Source organism: Corvus brachyrhynchos, unplaced genomic scaffold (genome assembly GCF_000691975.1).
Source record: "Corvus brachyrhynchos isolate BGI_N302 unplaced genomic scaffold, ASM69197v1 scaffold69, whole genome shotgun sequence".
Classification (NCBI taxonomy): Eukaryota; Metazoa; Chordata; class Aves; order Passeriformes; family Corvidae; genus Corvus; species Corvus brachyrhynchos.
The window spans coordinates 3,381,417-3,398,434 of NW_008240228.1; the positions used below are offsets into that span (position 1 = coordinate 3,381,417).

Sequence of the window (17,018 nt, forward strand, 5' to 3'; positions counted from 1 at the left end):
CTGACAGCCAGAGAATAGGAATTGCCAGTCCCTAGGTCAGATAGCAGTGGTGGCAGACAAACCGAAGTAGTAGAGAACCTTGTGAAGGTTCCCAGTGGTGGTTTTGTGCTAAGGATCTTGGACTCTGCCCAGGAGGGAATGTGTTTCTATGGTTCGCAATGGACGCGTGGTGGCATTTGTGGAGCACTGTGACAAGGAGAGTGTCACTAGACTCAGTGCTTTTGCTTTTAGAAACCTCCATCCCCGTGGTAAATCAGATTAAAGCCCATAAAGGTCTCTCCTCATTAGTAAAAGGCTAAGTCTGTGCATGGGCAATTGCCCCAGCTCAGTCACAGGCTGTACCTACCAGTCCTGGTTCCCTTGTTGTGTGTGTGACAGGCCATGGCAAGCTGCACAAGTGTGAGGCAGACTTGGCCAACCAAGTTAGGCTAAAATAAATAAAAGTGGCAAAAGGGGTTTTATCAGCAGCTTTATCTGCTATTATCCTTTCATATTAGCTGTTCTGTTTCTTGTTTGATATTACCTGTAGGTGCAAAATTGGTTTAATTATTCTGATTGAGAGTGTAGAAAATTCAGCTCTTGAAACATGCACTCCTGTTTTTCTGAAATGAATCCTGGGAAAAAACATGACAGTAAGTATGAGCAGTAGAAATTTGATGTGTGCTCCTTTTAAGTCTCTAATGACTGCTATCAAAAAGGGCATGTTGTGATGTGTGGAGTAGTGGGCTAAGGCAAATGCAATTTTGGGAAGTTCTGAGGTGTGGGAAATCAATACAAAATGTTGTGATGAGGGATGCTGCTTCAGAGGACAGCCTGGGTTCAATAATTCAGGTAGCTGCCATGGAAATGGATTTTATTTCCTATGTAAACAGAATAAATCACAAGTGGTGAGGAATTTGGATATGAATTTCTCAAATCTGTGATTTGTTTTAATAATATGGGGAAGAGCACAGGGATTGATAAAAAAGCTTTCTTGATTGTCTGATTCAGTAGACCTGATTAAGAAAAACTGTAGTTTTTTTTCTTTTGTGATTGATGTGTTTGTATTTTCTCTGTACAATGAATCAATTTGAATGTCTTTAAGAGTATTAAAATATTTACACTGCCTTCCCCCTTTAGTTACGCTCCTTGGTGTCCAGCCTGTCAGCAGATTGAGGCGACCTGGGAGAGCTTTGCAAAGGAGAGCGAACGGCTCGGGATCACTGTTGGAAAAGTGGATGTCACTCAAGAACCAGGTATAGCATGAAACAGACTGTTTTAATAACAGCAATTATTCAATATAAGTACCAGGTACTACTTCTTAGGCTTCACAGTCAAAATAATGTTATCCACACTTTCCTTCTCCATACAGTCATATTTCTGAACTGAAGTTTATAAACTCAATTTGAAGGATTAAAGAATTGAGGGAGTGATCTGGCTTAATACTGAATTAAAAGAGGCTTATTCTCTATTTAAATCTTCTTCACTGGAAGCTGTTGCCTGTCTCATTCCTCCAACCTGTCCACAGAAGATTCCATTCTGTAGCCTGCCGTTAGGAGAATTTCAGGGTATGGTAGAGGGAGCCTTCTTTAATTAAAAGTTTTTAACCGTTTCCAGCATGGTGCTGGTTTGTCGACTGGTTTAATTGTGGTGGTGTGTTAGATTACAGAGGTTACTGCTGTTTCCTGTTGGTGATGTGCATATGCAAATATGTTTATAAAAACACTTCTCCTAACTATTTACAGAGGCACGAGTGCAATCTAATTTATTCCTTTGGTGACTCCTTTCAGAGTTTTGAGTGTGTCTTTGTACAAGCAATATTAATATTGTATAAACCTCTGCATCTCCTGGGAGTGCTCTGTGCTTGTTTGGGCTTTGAGGGAATAAAGGATTTTATCAGTAGTATCCAAGGACTGAAAGATGAGATGTTGTTAGAAAAAGAAGGCCAAGCTTTTCTGATTTTTCTTTTTGCTTTATAAAGTGTGTGAAAAATGTGTTCATTTTATTAGTTGCAAACATGTTGAACAGATTTACTGTATCAAAACCCTTGTCTCAGAATCAGCAATCTAAGCTGACAAGAAAATGCCAGCTGTTCTAGACCTTGTGTAGGTTCATGTCTTGTTAAAAGTTCACAAGTATACAAAAATCCTGTATCAAAAAGCTTCATAAACTAATCATTATATAGTGTAATAAAGAGATGAGTTTTAATATTACCTTTCTAAAATAGATGAAACCTTTTTTAAATAGATGTAAACTTAATACTTGAATTTCTAATGTTGCTGAGAGTCCTGATCCCTAAGCATGGCTAACTTCTGCTAGTCTAAGGACTGACCAAAACATGAATTTGTACCAAAGCTCATGTAATAAACCTACAGCATCCAGTTCAGCACTGAAAGCTGTAGGCATTTCTAAAACTAAGGAATGCTCAAACTGGAAATCAAACATTTATTACATATTTGACCTTTGGTGCTGATGTAATTTGGAAGATACGTGAGTTTCTATGGAGCTTTCCAAAGTTACTGAGGTATTTTTACTGTGGGCTTTGCATCAGCCTTTCAGTTGTTGTGTTTTAAGTGCTCTGTCTCCTTTCTTGCTTGCACAATGGTACTTTAATTAGTCTTAGTTATGTAACCCCTTCATTGAATTGAATTGAAAGTAGTCAAAATGTGTTAAATTAGGGGAAAACCACGAGATGAGTGCAGAGTTACATAAAATTGCACTTCCAAACCGGCAGGAGAAAGTGGACATTCATGGTGCTTAATTGCAGGAGATGCCTGAAGAATAAACCCACCGGAGCCTTAATGGCTTCACAGCAGATTTCAGTCACTTGATGTTCCAGCCTTAAAGTGCTTCCTCTTGCCTCATCTTCTCCATTGAAACATTCAGTGTGGAACAAGCAAATAGTGGAGATGCTTCTGGATCCTTAAGTTCTGCTTATTTGTGGTGCCTTTTTTAAGCTCCCAATCACAACATTTACCTCTGAATTGAAACAAGACTCCATGGATCTTCTGTGTCTTCTTTGAGTAGTTGGCTGAAAGCAGCTGGAGTTCTAGATGACATCTCTATTCTCTCTACATTTTCGGGGGCGTGCATGTGCAAATAGAAGATTTTTTTTAATTATTATTCTTGATTAGCTGTTTTCATAATGGATGTCAGTTTTTGATTTGCAAACAGAGACAGATGCCTAACTGTATTTCAGATTGAACTAGTAGTCAGTTCAAGTTTGCATTAAACAGGCACCAAAACAATTCAGTGTGTTCTTAAATTTTGTAGCTGACTCACATCTGGTTTTACCAATCTAGGGAGGTGCCTTAGATAACCAGCAAACCTCCACCTAAAGCGTTGGGGATGCTTAGATGTATTTCGTAACTTTTAGATCTCAGTGTTGCTTCTGAGGTGTTCACCCTAGGATAGGCCACAGGTAAGAGGTTTGAGCTGTTTTGTTTCCTTTGCCTGAGTGGTGTTTGTAAGAACTTCAGAGAGCCTGTCAGTGTTCCCACGACTTTCTCTGTTCTTAAGCTAATTATGTTCTTTATGACTCTCCACCCAGTTTTCCTTGTGCAGCTGTGCTGTCTGCTTTATTCATTCTGCTCTTACACTTGTGGGTTTGTTTGCATTGTATCTCCCTGTGCTGGCACAACTTTGAGCTGTTTCAGAAAGTTTTTCATCACCCTGCCTCTCGTAGCAATAAAGGCAGAGAAAAAAGCCACAACCCTTTGATGCCTATTCCATAGAGGAATTCAAACTAGGGAAAACATTACCACTGAAACTTTTAAAAATACCTGGCTTACTTCAGTATGGCTCATCTTTGTCTCTAAAGGCAGAAACCCTCTTGCTACAATACTTTTCCATGGCTAATCCTGGCGCCTAGAGCTGTTTGCTTTATTGAAGGCTGAATAAGACCTTCATTTCCCAAAAGATTTTCACAGAATTTTATAAAAGGCAAAGTTAAATAACTGTACTCTTTACACTGGTACTTTATATGAATTGCAGTTGCTGGCTGTAGGAATTCAGCCCTTTCTAATGGACTCTGAGTGCATCTAATGCTGGGCTGGTCCAAAACTTCAGCTGGGTGCAAATACTGATGAGACAAATCCATTGATGAGGAAAACTACCTCTCAGTAAACATTCTTCAAGCTAAACATTCTTCCTTAATTTGTTACCAATATTTAGTATCTGTTCCTGTTTGTAGCATATCTGAAGACAAACTGTTAACCTGTATTTACAAAACAGTGGTGAAAGCTGTGCAGCCTGCTGCTCGCAAGTCTAAAATACGGATCCGTAGGTATTTATAGATAAGTCAGAATGCTGAGAAATTTCAGTGTTACTGATCTGTTTGTGTTGTCTTCTTCCTTTTCTAGGCTTGAGTGGTCGTTTCTTTGTCACAACACTTCCTACAATCTACCAGTAAGTGTGTCATACTGGAAACTGCAGCTATTGACTCCTACTTGTCACTTGATTTAATCTGTAAATGAAATGTGGGGGAACATGAAAGAAGAGTGACTTCTGATTTCAGCTCAGGTTATTGTAGCTTTGGTTGCATGATAAAATCCTTATCTGAGGCTTTTCTTTAGTTTAAGTGACTTTACTAAGTTTCCCTGTTATCCATACTAATTAAAAATGGATCAGAGAAGACTTTTGCTGTATCTCTTCTCCAATGAGATGATATCATCCTTAAAATATTGAACTGTTCATTAAGTCAGAGCATTATGAGCCGTGCAGATATACAAACAAATACATATATATGTAAACTTTTAATTCTGAGTTGTATTTAGAAATGGTTTGGTTGTTAACCTCATGTGCTTTGTGTAGTGTATTGCATTTACTGTAGTGCCAGAGAATATTTAAGAAAAATAGCATCTTTATAAACAGCAAAAGCTCATGCTGTTTAAAAACTGGGATTTTTCCATCATGGGTTACAGTTCCCAAACCTTCAGCTCCCAGCAAGTGAAATCTATAATGTATGTGGGGGTTTTGGTTGGGGGCTGTCTGTGCTGATGGGAGTTTGTTTTGTAGTGCCAACGATGGAGTGTTCCGCAGATACCGCGGCTCCCGGACCCTGGAAGATCTTCAAGGCTACATCTTAGAGAGGAAATGGGAAGCTGTGGAGCCTGTAGCAGGATGGAAGTCTCCCTCTTCTATAATGTAACACTTGGCTTTTATTAACAAGAACTATGTTTTGTAGCTCATTATTCATTAAGGGTCTTGTGTTGATAGTTTAGACAAAAGGCCTTTATTCCCTAGACTTGCAGGCTTTGCAGAAGCAATCATTATTGACAGCCTGATTCCCAGCTTCTCACCTTTAAAGGCAGTTTATTTTCTGCATTTGCTTTTGTTTGTGCTTGCTAAGGCTTGTTTATGTCATCTTTGAAAAGAGATTAAGGAAAAAAAAATACAGCCAGTGAGCATTATGTAAAGTGGCATTTCCAGTATCTGCTGCGGCCTGGAATCAAGCGTGTGTTTATGTAGATTATTACTTCCTGACTTCTGGCTACTGGGCAGCCTTCAGCTTTAAGGATTTCTTGTTTATTTATTTACAAGAGAGTCTTTTGTCCCCCTTTGGAATACCAAACAGTGTAGTGCTTACAGAATACATAAGAATTTGTTTTCAGGGAGGTGGATTTGCTTAGAAATGGTGTAGAAAGCTTGCATGACAGGATGAACTAAAGATGTGAGTGGCCTGCAGTTCATTCTGGCTGAAGCTATTATGTGTAAATTCACAAAGAGGAGGGTCCTTATTTTTCATGTGAGAGGGAGGAAGAGCTGTAGGATATTTAGGAATGGGGAGACGAGCTACAGGGCTACTGTGAACCTGTCCTTCCATTTCCTTGTTTTCCAGGATGCATGGCATGGCAGGGCTGTTTCACTTCTCAGGATGGATCAGGGTAAGTAACTGCATAGTGTTTCCCATACTCCCTTTTTATGTTTAGAATAATAATATGTTTAAAAGTCAAAACATAACTGAATATTTTTATTATCCTTTTATGAGAGTTCATTTTGCCTTGCATCTACTGCACATTGATTGTATGATATCTTTGCACTCTTAAGTCTGTAGTGCCAGGGTTCTATGCCAACTATGGTAGCTTGATTGTAAAGATTGTCATCCATGATGAAAATACTGATTGGAATGAGAGAATCTTCAAGGCTATAAAGTAGCTTTTTGAGAGCTGCTGCAAAAATGGTTGTAAACAGCAGCAATATGTTAAATATCTGCCAGGTTCTCTTACTTCATGCTATTGCTAAAGATAATCCCCAGGTTCATTTTCAGAGTTGTGAATGAGGCTCCTCTGCAATTTGTTTGCATTGTGTATTGCACAGAAGGGAGGGCAAGGGGGTTATTTTTTAGTAATAATTTCTGCATCTGGGGTTCAAACTGACAACACCATTTGCACAGGAACATGATGAATTTGGATAATAAAGTGATTATCAGAAGTAAAGGAGAAATGCCTAGCTATTCTGAAGTGTGCTTTAAAATACCAAAGCATATTTTACTTTAAAATATTTCAAGATGCTTTCATTTGGGAGCTATCCAGGTTTTTCCGTGACATCCAAATACTGAGAAATTTCAGACCTTTCTGGTTTTGGTCAGAAAACATCCTCTTAAAACCTTTGAGTGTCACTGAGATTGAGAGACTGTATTTGATTGCAGCAAAATATATTATTCTTGTAAAATGTGCTTCAGAAAAGAAATGTAGTTGAGAGTTAGAACAGTTTGTATCACTTCTACTGAGCATCAAACTAACACAGAATCAAGCAGAGCTCTGAGTTGTGTATCTTTGATTCTTTCACTGGATAATACTTACTTTTTATAGACTTCTGGTGTTTCTCTTCCATGGTTGCTCGGTACTGGTGTTGTTTCACTGTAGTTTCCTTCCTGAAAGATTAACTGTTCTGGGAAGAAACATGTAATTTGCTTTCCACTTTGAATATTTCAGCTGTACATTTCCTCATTCCTCCTGCTCTGCTGTCTTATGCTTGGATAAATACCGGAAGATGTTCTGACATTTAAAAGAAAACTCTTGGAATCTCTGTATTTAAACTCTTGTAAATGTTGATTGCGGTTTGTTTTGAAAGAGACTTAATGTCATAATTGACTTCCCACCAGCTCATCTGACTCGATGTGCTGCTTGATTCAGCCAGTTGAATTTGTAGGTTTGAGGAACAGACTAGAGTTTGAAAGAAATCTTAATACTGTATTTGGATTGTTGTATTCAAATTTAGAAGTGAAATCATTTATTCAGTGTATGCCTAGAGTGTGTGGGTCCTTTTAAGAGCTAAAAAGCTTCAGTAAGAACTAAATGGCTTAATTCTACTTAATGAAGAGTTGGCACAGAGAGATCAAGGATGTTGTGATACTTTCCTGCCACCTCTGAGGCTCCTCATACACCCATCTGCAGTAAGGTTGTGTATGGCATCTGTAATGCTGAGCATCTCAGGGAGAAGGAATTGTGCATCCTCTGCTTAAAAAGCCTTTTAATGTGAACAGACTGGTACAAAACACCAAGATTTAATGGTGTCAAAAGGGGAAGACTTCGGTATAAATACTGTTAAATGAAAGGTCTTAATCAGACAGCAATTTATGTAATGGTATTGGCAGTAGGACTCCTAAGTGGTTTTAGGTATGAAGTTACTAAGTATTTTCTTGTCATTTCCAGCAAATTCATAACTACCTCACTGGCACTCTTGGAGTTCACGTTTGGGTTTCCTATGCCATCTTCATCTTGGCTACCTTACTGATTGGCCTGTTGCTGGGTTTGGTAAGAAAACACATTATTTTTTTTTTCCAGTTAACTGGAACTCTTGCTTTGCATAAACATGTGAAAAAAATAAAACCAACTTTGCTCATAAGATATACTTAAATATGCCTTGCTTTAATAATACATTATAAAATACTGATATCTCTTCCCTGATATCCAGAATGTGTTAAGGTGGTTCAAAGCTGTCCAAGGGAGGTTTAGGCTGGACATTAGGAAGCAGAGCATGGTCAAACACTGCAACAGGCTCCCCAGAGAGGTGGTCAGTGTCCCGGCCTGTCACTGGTTAAGAAGCATTTGGACAATGCCCTCAATACAAATCAGGTCACCTTCTAATGAACTCTGTGCTTCAATTTAGATTTGTTTCGTCCATCCACTAAAATGAGTGATTCTTGTATTGGCCTTTTTGTATCTACGACTGTTCTACTTAAGGGTTGAATGTGTGTGGTCAGTGGATCAAGAATCCAAATTTCTAAGAGCACAGGCTTTGTGGAGGTTTTATTAACCAGAGAGGAATTGGTTTTGTAGGAGTCAGCAACGTAAGGGTGCTGCCACACTGTTACTCAAAGTCAAAGGATAAAAATATTTTTTAAAGCTTTGAAGATTTGGGGGGTTTAAGTTCGGATTAGTTGCCCGTTCCACAAGTGCATTCTGCAACTGCAAGAATGGTTTAAACAGTTCTGCTAGTTACTGGTTTAACCTGCTGCTAAGTCACTATTCCTCATAGGAAGATTAAAGCTTGTTTCTGGGACTTGGATCTCTGCCCTTCAGCACAAATCTTAGTGAAATAAAGAAAAATTTTGAGAGTGTTTCTCAGTAGTACTGGGGGGTGATTTCAATGCAGTTGAAATTTGAATTTAGGCAAAACCACATTTTTATACATGATGTGCGTACAGAATTGTTGTATACAAGCAAATGTTTTTGATTATTCATTTTCAACAGCTGCGTTTTTCTAGATGATAGATTTTCACCAAACGAGTGCAAATCAAGTTAGTATAACTAGGAGCAAGTGAATATCATGTTTTAAAAGAAACTTTCCTTCTTACTCCTTCACTAAAAAATGCCCAAACTGAAAAACCTGAAAAAATGTGAAGTTAATCTCTCAGCTCTTTCCAAAAAGCTTTTCAATGATTGAAATATATTTCTTTCACATGGTGTCAGCTCTCTCTTTTTCTTTGCACTATTCTTAGCATGTGACAGTGAGGCACAAATGTCTTCCTTGCATTTTGAGTGTCCTTGTTCTGTGCTGGGCTGGTTAAATAACAAGCACAAAAGGTGGAACACACATCTGTATAGGGGAGCTGGGGGTAGGAATAGAATAACATCCCAAAATACAGAAAATCTTGACCAATATTTTTTCATAGATTTTCAAAAAGTAAAAATCCTCAGCTGTGTTCTGAACTGTTCTTCAGATAGAAGCAGTGTCAGTAATGAATAAATTTAGGAAAGTAGGAGGCAGAAAATGGGTAGTAGAAAGCAGGGAATGCTGGTTAGTACACACTGAGAAAGCACTTTTTTCTGTGGTTTTATTTAGCTCTTATCTCTAAGCAAGATAATACAATTTTGTAAACTTTATTGTGTTTATCTATCTAAAAAGAATGAGTGCAGGGACTCTTGCAATTGCTAATAAATACCTTTTTTATTATTGCTAATAAATGCCTTCTTCCTTTCCACAGATCCTGGTTTTGATTTCAGACTGCCTTTGCCCAACCAAGTCAAAATACAGAGCTGAAACGCCTGGTAAGAGCTCTTAAGGGAGTGAGATGCTGTAGTTTAAAGTGTAAATTTGTAGGAGAGAGGGCAATACACTGTTCAGACCGTAGGCGTGTACCAATAATCCAGGAGCCAAGTAAAATTGGTTTGTCTTTAGTTTGTAACTTGGTGGAACAAAATGAAAGCCCGTCTGTGCCCGATACGCAAGGAAAATAAATGGAAGTGGAGGAGAAATACTACTGAAGGTTTAATGAAATAACTGAAAGATAAGGAGAAGTTTTCAATCACAGGACCACAGAATGATTCAAGTTGGAAGGGACCTTAAGGATCATCTGGTTCCAATCGCAGTTGGAATAATAATCCTAATCAGTAATAATGTTCATCAGTATTTCAGAGTATGTCCCTGGTGATGCAACTTTAAAAGGCATTGTTGTGAGATTCAGTCTAACTGCAGTCTCTGCTTTGTTTAGAAGAAGCAATTACCAAGGATAACGTGGAGAACGCGGCGTTGGAAGAGCCGGAGGAGGCTGCAGAGCTTTCCGCAGATGAGGCGGAAGAGGCTGCAGATGTGAAAGATCTCTCAGATGGAGAAGATGCAGCAAATTCAAGTGCTGACGAGTTGGAGGAGGATTTACCACTTGGAAAAGAATCAGGGGAAGAAGAAATGGAAGACTTAAGTGAACAACCTTTAGCTGAATCAGAGACTGAAAGCACAGTGAGACAGCGGAAAAGTCAGGGGGCTGAGAAGGAACTATAGTTTTCCCAGTGGTGTATTTTGTACACTTGGACCAAAGAAGTGTCAGACCCCCTCAGGGTCTGAAGCTGGAGCTTACACTTGATTTGTCATTGGTGTTTACGCAAAGCTCTGCTCTGCCAGCAGGCTCCTCTTTTTTTAAGCTTAGTACTTGCTTACTTTCTTTGATAAGCACATTGGCTGTGTGTTGTGTGACTTTAGCTGTGACAATCAAAATCAGTGTCTTATCTGTTCCATGTCCTCTCAGAGAAAAAGGGGGTGTCAGCCTCAGTTCACCAGCTGTGAAATGAACACTGTGTGTGTGTGTCCCTCTAAAGACTGACCTGGGCAAGATCAGGACTTTTAACTCCACAGTAGCTTGGCAGGACTGTGACTTTTGTTCTGAATGTTGATTGTTCCCAAATGCCACAGAAGCACAGAGACGATTCACTAGTGAAAGGGGGCACCTTACTGGTCTTCTATCAAAAATGTTGTGTACCATGGGTTTGTTTTTATCACTTTCAAGCACCTTTCTCTTCCATTTCTATTCATGTTTGTTTTGGAAGTTGATCCTGCAGCTCACCCCCAGGTGTGTCAGTTTTTGGTGATCCTGAGGCTTTGCAGCTTGAGTTGTTTGAGCCAAGGAGTTGGGGTAATTAAAAACCTCAGGCAGAAAGAGAGTGGCAGCTAAATGTTTAAAATATGTTGGAACTTTCAAAAGGTTTAAAGGAAATAGTTTTGGTCAGGGGAAATTTTTTTTTTCTTTTGGTAATTTGTTCCTAGCAGGAGATTTTAGCAGGAAATATTCACTTTGGGGTCAGGAAGTTGTATATTTCTTGCCAGTCCAAGCTTGTCACATGCAGTGCTGTCCTGCCATTTCCACCTCGGAATGCTTCTGGCAGAACTCAAGCTGCTCTAGTGATGTTATCTGAAGAGGCACTTAGGCTTTTACCTTTGATCACTTTTCTACTTTTGGAACCATCACATTGGGAAAATAGAGGGGCACATGTGGGTAGTGGGGAGAAGCTTTGGGTTTTGCTTTTTATATCAGAATAAAAGTGTGTGTGTTGGACTGTGTAAAGTGAAAATGGCTTGTCAGGTAGACAGCATTAGGTGTGGTTAGACTTGGGTCACGAAACATATTCGTGTATCACTCCTTTGGGTTAATATATAAGTCTTTTTTGGGAAGGAGTACCCTCAGTGAGATCCTCTGTGTTCCTGCTTTGTTGATGTATGACCACGAGCGTAAGATGTGTCCTAATCTTGATATTATTTTAAAAAAAAAACCTATATATTGCATAAACCTTGCTAGCATGCATGAATTTCATCTTGTTCTTCAAGAATGAAGAGTAGTCAGAGATGAGATCATCTCTCATTAGCAGAGAAGTTGCAAGTGCAAAATGATGGTTTCCTTTGAGACTGAGATTAATAGGGCCAATGTGTGTTGAAAGCTGTTTTGTTGTTGTTTTTTAATGCTCATAAAGAACATACTTGCTAAGAAAGCTCAACTTTCCCATCTATGTCCTGTCACATATGTTTTGAAACTATGTTAGAAACTTTGCATTTGTCTGTTAGAGCTCCTCAAAGAAGAAAATTACACTGCATATCCTGAATTTGAAATTTCTTATGGAATACTCCCAGTCTGGAGCTTGAGTTCCATATAGTGGACACCTGTAAATGTGCTTTCACACAGGTGAAAACACAGACTTGATAATATCTATACATTGCACTATCTTGAGAATAGTTTGTGGTGTTTGGGTGTTGTCCCGTGTAACTGAGCAATTATAAAGCTGGCAGGCAGCAGAACTCAGCAGTAGGTGAGGCACACAGCAGCTTTTTGAAAGCTAAACTTCTATCTGCAAAAATCAAAAAAACTCTGTGGCCGCTGCAGTGTGAAGGGAAGAACTGTGCACTTGGAAGACAGTAAGGTGTTCTCACAAGAGTTGGATTTCCCTGCGGAGTCTTTGGATTTCACAAGCAAACAAACCCACAAATGGCACTTTGTCCTACAAGGCGTGTGGTTCGTGAGGATCTCTCTGTGGGAGAGATCAGAAGTCCCTTTGTGTGGTGTGTCTGAAGTGTCTGCTCACATTTCCTCTGTTGTTGCCTGTCACAGTTGGGTTTGGGTTATTTAAACCGAAGATAGGAAGGGTTTTCCATCATGATAGACTGAACTGTGAGATCACTGATGAACAGGGATTAAGTAAGCAGGCAGTAGGCGACAGCAGTGTAGATCTGTCTTTATTTGGAGAATCTGGAATCTGGAAATGAGCTTGGTCAGGCTCCTGAGGGTTCTTGAGCATAGGATGAACGTTGTTGTTCCTGAGTTTTCATTAATAAAGTAGGGAGTGCGTTTGACCATATTTGACATGTATTGGTGTATCTTATTACAAAGATCACTAAATTGTGAGTAAGGCTTTGCATAGAAAAGGTGATACTGTGCAACCACTGATCTCTCCGACTTAATTTTACATTTGTAGGAGAATTATTGTAGTGTGGTACTGGAGATACTAATTTTTGACTAATGTTTATCTGGAAAACAGCAAGCAGCAAACACTCTAAAGGCTAAATTTGTGTTTAACAGAAAAACTATTAGCTGTAGAAGTGTCATGTTAATATACCTTCCAGGATCAGGTTTTTTTCCACTAAAACACATTTTAATTGAATCATGTGAGTAGTGCTAATTAGACTGTTACAATAGTATTCAACTTGGTGTGTTTCCAAAAAGTCAGGATCAACCTTTTGTGCAATCTGGGTGTTCTGTTATCTCTGTTCTGTAAGGATTAATCATAAAGAAATGGAACTTGTTCTTGCAACCCCAGTATAGACAAAAGGGCCTTGGAGGAGCTGCTGCTGGCACTGTTCAAAATGTTTTGATGAAGGACAGGCCCTTAAGGCTTGTGAACTAGAGCTGTGTGTCAAAATTAATTTAAGATTGTTGAGAAGCAATTTAAATATCAATTGGGCTGCTTGCCACTGGAATGGGAATTCTTAACAGCAAGTCATGAAAAAAATCTGGCATGTTCCTTTTTCAAGAGGCTGGCTATCCATCCAGCATTCCAAACCTCCTGTCCTTGGGATCTGTGTGAAACTTCTATGCATGTCTTGGAATGCTCTGTCTCTACTGCCCCCGTGGGGGTGGCATGTGTTATGTGGGCGTTCTTCCTGGAAATGTTACACAGGGTTGTCTGTTACACGAAAGTGTTGCAAATTTATACTTATGCGTATTTTTACTGAAATGCCACATAAATTTTGTATTTATGACCTGCTTGGAGTCATTTTCATTTCCTCGGTGCGGAGTTGGCTCATCTGTGTTGTTAACAAAAGGTATTTTTTTTATATAATGCTGATCTTCCAATTAATCATAGAGGTTGTGACTTGTGAAAATTCCTTAAAAATCTTTAAAGGTAACCTGGGCATCAATGAAGTGTTTCCTTTTGGAGGGTTTTCCTGCAGTAATCAGGGCTCTTAGAGCTACACAAGGTAGCTAAGTTGCTGCGCAACAACGTAACTGAACCCTTAAAGGCTTTACCTTCTGCATGAGGTAGTTCTTTACCATCCCTGGGAAATCCCCTAACTCTGCCAAAGCTGTGCTGACTCCCTCTGGGATTTGGAGGTCGGCAAGGAGAAGTGTACAGACCTAAAGGAGCCATCCTCAGGTTGTGGCTCACATTCCAGGCAGTGCTGCAAGAATAGGCTGTAGGGGCAGCTGTGCCAGAGGGAGAAGAGACTGCCAGGAACCATCGCTGCGACCTCCTTGGATGGTGTGACCTGCCACTGGATCTGGCACCTGGGTTCATTCCGCTCAGGTGAGTTACCTGAGCTGCCTCTCCCTGTGAACAGAGCAGCTGCAGGGCCTGGGCTATTTGCCATTCACTTTGGTTTCCTTCTTTTCCACTGTGTTCATTTCCTAATGCAAAGTGGAAGCTGGAATGGTATCAGATGAAGCCTTGAGAGCATTTTGTTTGCTGTTTCATCAGCTGCTTCTTGTTCTCTTTTGTGACGCGAGAATATGAAGTCTTCTCAATGAAAACAGCACGTGGAATACTGCAGGCAAAATCTGATCAGGTTTTGAAAATTACTTTGGTTAAGCAATCAGAGAAATCCAAGCTCTAGTTTTTAGAGGAAATACTGAAGATACTGTCTGGTGGCTGAACTAAAGTGGTAGAAAAGCTTGGTTTTTCTGTCTAGAACTGGACCAGTTCTGGGAATGCAGCTGCCTAGCAGTGTGTGCTGTCATTCCCTTCCCTACTGGGGAATAAGTTGTGTTTCACTTCAGTGAGCACTGTAATGATTACTTATTTTTAACCAAACATCTTCATTCCTCTCCCATTAGAAAAACACTTAAAACACTCAGTTTTTACTTTCACTTCATCTTTCCTGAGGAGAAAGGAAAGCTCCATATTTAAACATACAGGAACAAATGGGGATTTAGTTATCCTAATATTTTAATTTAAATTTCCATTTTATATGGAAAGGCTTTTTTGTGGCTCATCAGAGTTTCTTGGAGCCTGCTGGTACTTCAGACTTTTTATATCTGTTAATCTGGATTCCAGGGGAGTGTGGGAGCTGAACCTGGGCACCATGGATTTTCCTGGCACAGGCTGTGCCAGTGCCTCACGTGCTTGCAGAGGATGCAGAAAGGACAGTGGCTATTCCAAGTGTCAGTCCTACATCAGGAAATTAAAAGATCACCCTTGATAAGGGCACTTTTTATGTCTTTGTTGCTGTGGCTGGGGGGACAAAAGTAACACAGATCTTCTTTGTGAATCTGCCATGGACTGGTTTCATTGTACTTGGAATCATCCAGCTCCTCCCAGGAGAATCAGTCCTCTACTCAATGCTCCACTCTTCTGCCATCCCAGCAGCCTCCAGACTTCCCGGCTGACTTCCCAAAGTAGACATCCAGGGGCCTGTTCCAGCCACCTGCTCACTGCTGAATGGCCAAAGAACTGTCCTCATCCCTGCAGCGTCCATTGGTTTTGACTCCCATGGTGGAGTTGCCAGATGGCTGCTGGGGTAAAAACCCCACAAATATTTTCTGTTGGTTCTTCTGACTGACTTGGAGGGGACAAGGTGAATTGGTCCAGCTTTGACTGATGTGAGATGCTATCCAAAACCACTCTAGAAAATGGGTATTTTATGACTTTATTTGGAGAAATTGTTTGTGGGGAATCTGGAAGCCAAAATAACTCTTTTACTTATGTAAGGTACTTGATAAAACAGCTTTGCACAACAGTCTTGAGGAATGGACAATGGCTTGAACATTAAAATATTTGAATTCTATGCTGCAGTTAACTTTTCCAGTAAATCTTTACTTCAGTTAACTGAAGGGATAAAGTCCCAGCTGGGTCATCTTTCTCCTGCAGAGGTTTTAGTGTGCTGACAGCAGACTGTTGGTGTTGTCTCTCTGATCCTGCAGCAGGACACAGGTCCAGACTGGAAGGCTGTGCACAATCTCCCTTTCTAGCAAATAACAGGCATCAGGACAAGCACGTTGTGGTTTTCCTCTGAAGTCTTTCTGGGTTTTGCCAGTAGAGCTTTCTAAGCCACAAGTTGTGTTTCTGTTCAATAATCCTCTGTGGGGTTTTTCGTCTGGAATTTGTGATTGACCTTTTTGAACCACAGTGAAAAGTTTCCTTTGCAGAGCCTGGTTCAGCTGAGCTCCAGGTGTGACAGCATTCTCTGTTTGTAGTTCCTGCCAGAGGAACAAGGCAGAAGCAGGAGATGTGGGACGGGATGTTCACACTACCCTGACTTGGTTGGGTTTTTCGACATCGACTGTGGCAGTGAGGTTTGTGTGGCTGCTCGGGCAAGCTCTTTGCTGTTCAGTTAGATGTCGTTCCTTGGCTCCAGGGTTAAAGGTCAAACAGCTGATGCCTCATTAAGCAGCCAGATGAAACCTCATCCAGAGAGAGTCATTATAATGAGGAGCCAATTACTTGGAGGGAAGCTCTGTGCCTTGGTGTCAGGTGTGCTGGGGAGACCTTAGCATTACATTTCATGTTTTCCTCAGCTTTGCTTCCGTTGTGCTGATCCTGGCACCTTCCACCTCACCACAGCTCAGCAACTGGCCAGCATGGGAAGTGGTGGATCCTGCTGCAGGCTCCAGTTCTAGCTGGATCCCTGAGCTCTGTGGAGCTTCCCAAGGTTTGCTGGAAAAAACAGGAATTCAGTGATCCCAGAGGGGCCTAGGGATGTGACAGGCACATTTGGAAGGATCCATAAAGGGTAAGCAACCTTACAACAGGGGAGGGAAGAGGAACTTTTAGCCCAAGTGGCAAATAATGACCAGTAAAGTAAATCACCAATATCCTGTGAATGTGGCAAAGAAGTAGGTAAGTGGAAAGAGAAGTACCAAGGTGGGAAGAGTTTTGAAGAATACAGACACTATAGAACAGGGAGAGGGGAACAGTGGTGCAACGCTATTGTTGCCTCCAGAAATATTTGCAACCTCCCAACATGAAAACCCTTTGAGTTCATGAAGGTTGAGTTCAGCTGCACATATTAAAATGTTCAGCTATCATGCAGCACTTTCTGTCTCAGGCTCCAGGATAAATACCTGTTTTTAGCACAGATGATGCAAACTTTAAATAAATGCAAGCAGACATGTCCCCAGCTTTTTGCTGCGAGCGCGGTGAAATGCCAAGGTTAAAGCAGTTTGCATTTGAATTGTTTCTGACACTGATATGTGACAAATGCCTTGTGGTGTAATTGTGTGTAAATTGATATTAATGTGCAGTCTGCAGCTGGAAAACTGAATTATACACAGGTGATATACTCTTAAGTTCTCCCTGTCAAGCAATTACTGTAAACCTGTTGCAAACTCTGCATATTTT

At 40.3% G+C, this 17,018-nt stretch overlaps 1 protein-coding gene across 1 annotated transcript in view; it reads left to right on the forward strand.

Moving 5' to 3' along the window:
• TMX4 (thioredoxin related transmembrane protein 4) overlaps positions 1-13,447 on the forward strand; it is a gene marked incomplete at its 5' end in the record, with an annotated part of 21,093 nt that extends 7,646 nt beyond the window's left edge. The window contains 7 exons of the mRNA XM_017745223.1: positions 1,120-1,235; positions 4,341-4,386; positions 4,996-5,124; positions 5,819-5,864; positions 7,635-7,736; positions 9,410-9,473; positions 9,917-13,447. Coding sequence (XP_017600712.1) covers positions 1,120-1,235; positions 4,341-4,386; positions 4,996-5,124; positions 5,819-5,864; positions 7,635-7,736; positions 9,410-9,473; positions 9,917-10,203 — 790 coding nt within the window. The remainder of the gene's footprint in view (positions 1-1,119; positions 1,236-4,340; positions 4,387-4,995; positions 5,125-5,818; positions 5,865-7,634; positions 7,737-9,409; positions 9,474-9,916) is intronic.
• Positions 13,448-17,018: the final 3,571 nt, after the last annotated feature.